This window comes from Arachis ipaensis, chromosome B10 (genome assembly GCF_000816755.2).
Source record: "Arachis ipaensis cultivar K30076 chromosome B10, Araip1.1, whole genome shotgun sequence".
In the NCBI taxonomy this organism is placed as follows: domain Eukaryota; kingdom Viridiplantae; phylum Streptophyta; class Magnoliopsida; order Fabales; family Fabaceae; genus Arachis; species Arachis ipaensis.
Window position 1 is genome coordinate 16,118,740 of NC_029794.2, and position 10,960 is coordinate 16,129,699.

Below are 10,960 nucleotides of genomic sequence, written 5' to 3' on the forward strand. Positions count from 1 at the left end.
GTGTAGGTTCGAAAGATGTGGCAGTAAGGCAATTCTGTAGGGTACTATTCCAATTTTCTTCAGAATTTACAACGGACCGATATAACAAGGGTTTAGCTTTTTTGTTTTGATTGCTCTACCCACTTCGGTTGTTGGTGTGACCTTTAGGAACACGTGCTCTCCTTCCTCAAACACTAAAGGCTTTCGCCTCTTATCGACATAGCTTTTTTGACGGCTTTGAGCAATAAGCATTCAACTTTGGATTTTCTTGATCTGTTCGGTGGTTTTAGCTATCATTTCAAGCCCTAACAAGCTTGTTTCCCCAGCTTCATACCAGCACAGTGGAGATTGACACTTTCTCCCATACAGAGCCTCATATGGGACCATTCCCATGTTCGCATGGTAACTGTTATTATATGCAAACTCCACTAGCAGTATATACCGATCCCAGCTCGCCGGCTAGTCTAAAACACAAGCTCTCAGCATATCCTCCAGGGTTTATAGTGTCATCTCCAATTGGCCATCAATTTGAGGATGGTACGCTATACTTAAGCTTAACTGAGTTCCAAACGCCCGTTGGAAAGCTCCCCAAAACCTTGAGGTGAAATGAGGATCTCTGTCCGAGATTATAGTGGTAGGCACGCCATGCAACCTCACAATTTCCTTGATGTACAAGCGTGCTACGTCTTCCAAGGTACAATTCATCCGAACGGGTAAAAAGTGAGCTGACTTTGTCAGCTGATCCACGATCACCCAAACAACATCAAATCCAGCTCGAATTCTTGGTAAACCTGACACGAAGTCTATCGCAATGCTTTCCCACTTCCATTATGGGATTTCTAAAGGTTGAAGGGTTCCAAATGGTTTCTGGTGTTCAATCTTGACCTTCTAACAGGTTAAACACTTAGAAACGTGCAACGCTACATCGTTCTTCATTCCCGGCCACCAGAACATTGCTTTTGAATCATGTTACATCTTAGTACCTCCTGGGTGAATAGAGAATCCGCTCCTATACGCTCTTTCAAGATATCTTGCTGCAAAGTCCCAACATTCAGCACACAGATCTTACCATTGTATCTCCATAATCCGTCTCTATCCCATGAAACTCTCTATCGCTTTCCTTGCTCAATAGCCGGCAACACCTTCTATAACTCCTGATCGTCTTGTTGATCTTTTAAGATTTCAGACTTAAAATCACTTAAAATATGCAATTGACTTAAACACAGAGTTTTGGACACTTCTCTTAAGCCTAAGTTCAGATTCTCAAATGCCTTTAGTAACTCTTCTTCTCAAAGCATCATCCAAGTAACACATAATAATTTTCGGCTCAAAGCGTCTGCCACAACAGTAGCTTTTCCTGGGTGGTAGTTTAACTCCAAATCATAATCCTTTAGCAGCTCCATCCACCTCCTCTGACGCATATTCAGTTCTTTCTGATAAAAAAGATACTTTAAACTTTTGTGGTCCAAGAAGACTTGAAACTTAATGCCATATAGATAATATCTCCAGAATTTCAGAGCAAACACAACCGCAGCCAATTCAAGATCGTGAGTCGGATAATTTATTTCATGCGATCTCAACTACTGTGAAGCGTATGCCACAACATTACGATGTTGCATCAACACACACCCCAGCCCCTTCAATGATGCATCACAGTATACTTCAAAAGGTTTGTTAGGCTCAGGCAACACTAGCACAGGTGCAGTGGTCAGTTTTTACTTCAATGCTTGAAAACTTTCCTTGAATTCATAGGTCCAAACAAATGGCGCATCCTTCCTGGTCAGCTTAGTTAAAGGCAAAGCGAGTTGAGAAAAATCTTTAATAAACCTTCGGTAATAACCTGCCAAACCTAGGAAACTCCTAATCTCCGTCACAGAGGTTGGTCGCCCCCAGTCTATTACCTCCTCCACTTTAGCAGCATCCATAGCAATTCCTTGTTGACTTACCACATGACCAAGAAACTTAACGTCATTCTTCCAGAACTCACATTTATATATCTTGGCCTACAATTTTCCTTCCTTCAAAATCTGTAGCACAGTTCGCAAGTGATCCGCATGTTCTTCTTCAGTTTTGGAATAAATCAAGATGTCATCAATGAAGACAACGACGAATTTGTCCAAAAACGGACAGAAAATCCGGTTCATATAGTCCATAAACACCGCCAGAGCATTAGTTAACCTGAAAGATATTACCGCATTTTCATAGTGGTGTAACGAGTTTTGAAAGTAGTTTTCGGGATGTCATTGTCTCTCACTCTTATCTGGTGATAACCAGACCTCAGATCAATCTTAGAAAACACTCCAACTCCCTGTAGTTGGTCTGTTAGATCATCGATTCTCGGTAACGGATATTTATTTTTCACATTGACTTTGTTTAGTTGCTGATAATTTACGCACAGACGAATACTCCCATCCTTTTTCTTCACTAGTAACACCGGCACGCCCCATGGAGAAACTCTAGGTCAAATGAAACTTTTACTCATCAGTTCTTCCAGTTGAGATTTAAGTTCAGTCAATTCCAATAGCAACATTCAATAAGGAGCAATCGAGATTGGCCCCGCCCCAGGCACCAACTCAATCACAAACTCGATTTCTTGAACAGCAGGGAATTCAGGAATGTCTTCCGAAAACACTTCTGGAAATTCATTAACAACCAGGATATGATCTAAACTTTTCTCCTTTCCTGATACATTCGCAGCTAACAATATAACACCCTGACATTCACACCCACTGCAATTTACAATAACAGAGTTCAAAAAATAACCCTTCGCAACAACCGGTCCTTCCGACCCTTCCGACATAAAATACAACAACCTTTAGAACAGTCAAGTAGAACGCGATTCTTAGATACCCAATCCAATCCCAAGATGAGATCAAAACTAGTCATCAATAAACAGATTAGATCATGAATAAAATTTTGATGTTTAACTTGGAACAAAACTTGTGGATAGCCTAATCTAGTCACAATAGCTTCAGAAGTAGCATTATGCACCTTTAGATCATAAGTCAACACAACTATCTTTAATCCTAACTCACTATCTTTCTCAAATGCTATGAATGAATGAGTCACTCCAGAATCAAATAAAGTATTCAAAATTTTACCAGCTGCTTCACAGTTATCTCTAATCAATGTCTTGGATCTCTCAGCACCTGCAGCAGATGTAGTGAACACTCGTCCTGGTTGCTGTGCTCTCCCAACGTCATACTTTTTCTTCTCCTGACAATTCCAGGCCATGTGCCCGACTCGTCCATAAAAGTAGCACATACCCAGTCCAGCTCTGCACGGAACTCTACGATGATAACTCCCACACCTCGGACAACTCAGCTCATTCTATGGCTACTCCCCAAACCTTCTCCCTCGATTATCATTGTTATTAGGCCTGCAGAAGTTGTTCTGACCTTGATTCTATTGCAGAACAAATCCTCCACGCTTAAAAGTCCTACCCCTTGGCGCGAAGTTCCTCCTTTGGTTCATCTGAAAAGGCATCCTTTGACTCTCTTTCTCTACTCCTGACTTCCTTATATACTCTTCAGCGACTCGGCTTTTTTTCACAAGTTCAGAAAAGACTATGATCTCCATCAGCCCAACAGAGCTTAGAATGTCACTCCAAAGTCCTCCCTCGTACTTTATACATTTCCATTCTACAAAGTCTTCCAGAGCACCTTGGCAGATTCGGAAAAACTGGCACAGTTCTTCAAATTTATTTGTGTACTCCGCAACAAACATCTGACCCTGTTTTAATTGCAGCAGCTCAAGCTCTTTAGCATTTCTAACTGAATTAGGAAAGTATTTTCTATAGAACTCAATCCGAAACATCTCTCAAGATATCACAATGCCATCGGGTTGTAGAATACGTCGCGTCCCCTTCCACCAGTATTGAGCTTCACCCTGTAACTGGTAGGTTGCGAACACCACCCATTGTTCTTCAGGAACCTGTTGAGCTTGCAGAGCCCACTCTATTGCTTGAAGCCAATTATCGGTCTCCGTAGGATTTGTGGTCCCTCTGAAGGTCGGAAGATGCACTTTCAGAAAAGTAGCAAGTGTCCTCGGCCCCTCTTCACCGGTATTCCCATTCCCACTGTTCATTTGATTCCCAAGCACTTCCGTTATCACTTGCACAGTCGAAACCATGTTTCCTAGGGCAGCCATAAAGTCCACAGGGTCGTTACCTGCCATTCCAGGATTCGCATTACCTATTCCACCTATGCCTCACCCGCGATCACATCCACGAGTCAATATCGGGTCCCTGTTCACACCAAACAAGTGATATAAAGTTGATCAGTCTCAATATCGCAAGTCTAGTGCTTCAAAGTCCCAAATTTATTCTCATGAACATTCCTGCCATATATATCAGTTAGATAACCTAATTTACCATGTATAGATTCCTAGAGTATGCCCAGAAGTATAGTCAGTCCGTCCCTCAGGCTCTACAGGAACGAACTACTCTGATACCATAATATAACATCCTACCACACAGAGCTTTACGCTTAAGCCGTAAAATAGAGATGGTGCGGTATTATGACCTCTAAGATAAAACATACATACATAATATAATTGAAGGAATATAATATTCGATGAGTCTTAAAAGTTGGTTAAAGCAATATCGTGAAAATAAAAGCACAACGCTCAAGATAACGTTTACTTGTATACGAAGAAAGCATAGATACATATATATAGATAATAAGAGTGGAGAATCAAGGATACAAAATATTAGGGATCCAAGCTCAACCTCCAAAGCTAAGGCTGGCCGGAGAATATTTACATACATACATATAATCCCAAGTCTAAAGAACTCAAAATAATTCCTAGTTCTCCATCAAAAGCCTCTATGAGGTATAGCAAAAAAACATAACATGTGAGAAGTCTATACATATATATACATATACATATACATAAAACACCCCAAAAAGTAATATCTCACTCCGCTGCGATAGGAACTCCAAAAGCCTAATGAGGTGCCTCTCGACCTGCATCTAAAAAACACAAATATCCGCCTGGAATAAGAATCGGAGGTTCTCATCATGGTAAAGGAGCCACACACATAAGATATAAGGTCCTGGAAAAAGCAAAGGCAATCCTAGAACTCTGACACTCAGATTGTAAACTTAAAAATATACTTTTCAACCATAAATAAGGTAGGTTAGCTAAGGGTCTTAAAATTCTAACTCAAACCTAACTTGATCCTTTTAGCTTCTCACCTTCCTCAGATTCTTCCAAAACTCCAGAGCATAGACAAGTAATACATGCAAAGCAAACACAAGTAGAATACAATTACAGTAGGTAGGAAATTTAGCAAGAATAATAATCACATAGGAAAGCTCAATTAATGTACAATCAAACAAAGCAAACATATGCATATGATGTATGTCTGCCCTATGGCTGATGAGTCTCATCTGTCGGTTATAAAGTCAATCCGACATATCCGGCTGCTAAACCCTGGACAGTCCCCCATGCATGCATCCTCAAGAGTCTATGCATAGCTTTTTCTCAATCATAATCAAATTCTGCTCAATGGGGGAATTTTCAGGGCGTTAAAGTGCCCATCCATATCTTGCAACATAGGGTTAACAGAGTATCGAGTCTTGACCTGGAGCATGTGGTGGCAAGCCAGGAAAACGCGTATCTCAGATAGAAAGAAGTGCACAAGCCAATTCATCATTTATATTCATTTTTATTATGGCCATATTCATCATATATAGATCACATTTCTACACTTCTCATATATAATTCATCTTACTTTAGGCTTCCTTCACTTTCAAGTTACCTTCCTTTTCTAGTTCAACCCTCTTCACTATCATTACAACTCAATTCTAGGGTCTTAGAGAGTAAAAATAGAGGTTTAGAAGTACAAAATCATGTTTAAAATCACAAAACTCAAGCTGTTGAAAAATAGGGTCCCCAGTACGCGAACCATGTCCCACGTATGCGAAAGTATGATTTTTCCCAACTCACGTACGCGACACCTACCTGCATAAGTGAGTTTTCTTAGCCCGAATAGTTTGCTCGTGAAGCGTGCATGTGCCCGTGTACATAGCATACAAAATTTTCCCATCTCGCGTACACAGTATACTCCCTTGTACGTGGGACATCAAACCCGAATGGAATGCCCGGGCAGTGTGTGTACTTGCGTACACGAGTTCTGCAGGATGACAAAAATTGGCTAAGTGCTGCAGAATTCACCTTTACACACTAAACTTCTGACGCACATAAAATTTTCGTAAGAAATCATTTTTAATCCATTCTTCGAACGGCAAAAACTTCACGGACCCAATTTTTGAATAAAACAAGTTTGAAAAGGTTTGGGGTCCGGAAGCCGAGTTATGGCTCATCAAAATTCGGTCAAAAATTAGTTTTTCATAGAAAATTCTCAAACCTCTATTTTCACCAAATCACAATTTCCTACCAATCTTTGACAACTATACACAGCACTAACACATACCAAACCACGCCTCAACATTTCATTTTCATATCATGATGTTCCATTCCACAAAATCTTCTAGTCCAACTTCAACAATTACATTCAATACACGTTATTCCTTAATATACCAACAATGATAATTCATGTTCATTAATCTCACTACAACATCAATCATTAATGTATATGATTTGTCCAAAGTCGTCCCAAGTCTGGTGGTCGACCTTGAGTAGAAACAAGACGTAGACCCTGTAGCTCATCTATGCCAACATGGCACTCATCATGCATGTGCAAGTTAATTGCACTTGTTACAGGGGCAGTTTAAGGCTTGGATTCTCTGTGTTCTTTGAGCTTGTGCCGAACACAGCCAATGGCATCACGGAATATAGTAGCAACCTCTATAGTAGCCATGAAATTCTAAGTGACATTGTAAAAATGAGAACATAATTCTCTAAAAATGATTATGCTATTGTCAAAATGATCCATGTCATGGCTACTCCTGATGTGTGTGTCTACAACTAACCTTTTTACTCCATCAGGATAGAATATACTGTGAGGACACCGTTGTTACACAAAAATGCAAAAGAACAACAAGAATATAGCAACATAAAATACCATCCGATTGAAACATGTAGCAATCACATCAAACTTCTTATGAGATTGAGCAATAGACGACTTGGTATCTACTATACACTGACATGTCACACACCATCTTTTGTTGGTTAACTTCACACACTGTACTTGTGTCATGATGGTTGACTGAAGAGAGGATACAATCTGCCTTCTTTATAAATTGATCCTGAACATCTTGAAAGATAGAGTTAGTGTATTTTTTTTTTGAAACTTCTTCTCTATTGCGGAGCTGGAAACCCAAGAGATAATTCTCCTTAAATCAGCAGCATAAAAATCAAGCTCCTTTTGCTCCTTGTCTATGAGACATTTTTGGTACTAGCAAATATATTGCAATATGGAGGTTTAAATATTTATCGAAAACTGCATGCATGTTCTCACTACGCTGTGTGCTCCTCATGCCAGCCCAGAATTCATCCTTGAAAATACTAGCACCCACATGTGTCGTTCGGCAAAGAGAGCAGCATATGTTAACCCTTAAGTGCAACATTCATGTCTACTAGAAAGTAACATTTATAATCATGTCTGACACACACTATAATAGACCGAGAGATTATGTTACCATTTAACGACCTAAAATTATGAAGGTCATACCCTTAAATAAAATTGTGACAATCTCTCTCAAATGAATTTTTAGATATGGATTTCCACACAATCCTCACGCATGTGCTTATCTCATCGAAACGACGGAAACCTAACACCTTATGTAATAACTTCTTTAGGATATACCATATGCACCATCTATGACATGTGTTTGGTAAGGTGGTCTCTAATGCATAATGCATCTGAAGGCATTAGTCTATTATGAAATAAGCGGGGCCTTCCTCATGTACTTCACCCAAGTCAGAAAAAATCATTGGAATGTACTAGTCTCATCATTTTGCAATAATTCACATCCAAGAGGCATAGACATCCCATAGTGGTTGACACCTATGAAAGACCCAAACAACATAACATACCTTAACAATGGAAAGATAAAAACATATAACGTAAGTGTAAAATCCAAATGCCTTACCTGAAAAATCTAATTAAATAAAAAAAATAAAAACTTGGTACCTATTAGTCTTGTAAGTGTGTCAAACATCACAACTTTACCAAAATATTTCCATGCAGTTCTACACCGAACATTGGCCCAAAATACATTTTTGAGGCTATGATTTTCGTCCACATCTATCTCAAAGAAAAAGATTAGGTTCAGCTCCTTCATTCATGAGAAGTGCTTAAGCAACTCTTTTGGATCTATCTCATACTCGACAATGTGTAAGTAATGAGTGATGTAATTTCTAACATCCTTTTCTGTCAAAGTGAGATTGGCAGGGCCACCGGCGGCATTGGCTAGTGCTTGGTATGTCTTACTCGGTCTAATGCCAGTTTGGTCGTTTTGTTGTATCAGGTCCTTCACAACATACTTAGTCGTCGGTTTGCTGGGAACATGCCGAATAGATTTGGATTAAGCAGTTGTGTATGGGATAACTCTAAATGAGAAATCCTCTACTACCAGTTATATTGTCTAATGCTACACAACAACTGGCTTTGCAGTTTGTAGAGAACAGTGTTTTCCTTCTCTTGGGTGCCTTTACAAGAGATATGTAGTAGCCATCTTTAGAATATAAAGCCTAATTAACAAGTACCTTTTAACCATTTTTGTTTTCCAAACAGTGGTTCTTTTTTTTAACAACAAAATCAGTCCTTGCTGTATATTGGTGATAATATATGCGCACATTTTCTAATGTGCCGTAGCACATCCGTTCCTTAGGCTCTAGCTCCTTGTCACCAATGGCTTGGTTTATGACTTGAAAAAAAAAGTGAAAAATAACAATCGAAACTCAACTCATAGTTACTTATGTAGTGAGGGCTAGTTTCAATATCGGATATAATAACTATAACAGATTATTGTAATTTTGGATGTTAGTTTTATATAATTATGGATGTTATGTATCTTAAAATTTGGATGTAACTTTTAAGAATTTATGGATGACATCACAAATGTCATGCATATAAATAAAGTGTGAAAATTTACAGTACACTTGTTTTTACAGTATAATTATAACTACACATAAATACACATAAAAATTTTAAATTAGCTTATTACCATACCTCATCATATCTAGTGTGATTTTTCATATTCTCAAAAATTGGTTGACTATGAACAACCTCATCGAGTGAGTCCGTTTGTTGTTCAAATTCTTCAACTCCTTCCGACATAGGTACCATGTTAAGATTGAATCCAAATGTCACACTATCTAAAAGGATAACTACAATTGTGAATTTCTTTAGCCTACCCCAACCGAAATCAAACTAAAAAAGTTTCAATTAGAGAGAGTATGCACATGTTTGTCCGACACATGTAACATCCTCCATCCCAAAGCCCATTTCACTGCCTCTCAAAGAATTGAGGCATCAAACTTCTTAATTGTGCTTCCAATTGCTCTAAAGTTGTGATTTTTATTTCTTGATCTTGACGATGTCTATAATTACTTCAACTCCTTCCAATTTAAGGAGGTGAATCAATAAATTAGTGGTTACAAAGGAAAATAAATTAAAATTAATGTCAATTAAAGTATATTATTATGATTAGTCTTTACTGTAATAGTATATATGAAAATCAAATTATAAAATGTATTATTAATATATGATATAGTTGCATCCTAATAGTTAAGGATATATTATTATGATTAACATGTGGGGCGTATAATGTGTGATACATTGTGTGATAAGCGAATGACATAAAAAAAAGTTCAAAATATGTAAAAAGGTTATACAAATGAAGTCAATTTTAAAAATTTTTGGCTTGTTATGACTGAATTATTATAATTTTCAAATATTTTCTTTTTCGTAACTTGTGAAATGGATAAAAAATATCTATTTTTCGCAACCTGTAAAAAACATTCTAAACCAATAATTATATTTTATAACCTATCAATTATGTCAAGTGTCATTAGGTATCAGTATGCATTTTTTTCACAAATTATAAAAAGAAATACATAGATATACTAGTATTTCACCTAATTAATCTATTTTAGTAGAAAACATCAATTCTAAATCCTTATTAATTTTTTTTATAAAATATATTTTTTATCCTCGAAGTTTTTAAAAAATTTCAGAATATCCTCAAATTTTAATTTGATTTAATTTTGTCCTATTATCTAATTAAGTTCGAATGTTATTCTTTCAGTTAATTTTTTTAGCAATAAAAGCTAAATAAAAAAAATTTACCAACTTTACCCTTATTAATTTTACATCATATGTAATCATTATCATCGTTATCATCTGCTATATTATTGATAGCCCTACCATTACCCTTTACCTACAAGTAACACCACCATCATCATCATTATCATCAACAACTTCACCGGACCATCTTTTCTCATCTCACTGTCATCTCCCTAATCATCTCTCCTCACCCACCACCACAACAACCGAATCACCATTACCTCTCATGGTCGCCGACCACCACCACGATCATTATGAACATTAACATCTCAACAACAATTTTACCGGATAACCACCTCTTCCTTCTTCCACCCTAGCCCTCCCACTCCAAATCTCTACTGCCATCGGTCCCTCTGTCTTCTCTAGTTAACTCTTTCTTTCTCTTTTTTTCTTATCAATCTCTACTCATTCACACTCATCATTACATTCCCACTTCTACCGTTACCACCTCCTCTACCTCTTCTTCTCACGTTGCCCTAATTTAAACTAACACACAAATTCTATCTCTATCACCATCAACACATATACACACAAAATCAACAATAACAATGAGATAAAGACAAAGAAAAAGATATTGAAGAAATGCAGATCGAAATCAAGAGAGAAAAAGAAAGATCCATGAAGTTTCGCAGAGAAAAATAGAGCGTGCGCTGGAGGAGGACAAAGGTGAGATAAGGATAGAAGTCAAATGCAGCAGTGGTAGAAGAAGGTAGAGAAGGTAGA

At 37.8% G+C, this 10,960-nt stretch overlaps 1 protein-coding gene across 1 annotated transcript; it reads right to left on the minus strand.

Moving 5' to 3' along the window:
* LOC107620233 lies at window positions 3,385-4,155 on the minus strand. The gene is made up of 2 exons (XM_016322427.1): window positions 3,867-4,155; window positions 3,385-3,752 (listed from the first exon to the last, which is right to left on the minus strand). The coding sequence occupies exons 1-2, from the start codon at window positions 4,153-4,155 to the stop codon at window positions 3,385-3,387; spliced, it is 657 nt and encodes a 218-aa protein (XP_016177913.1).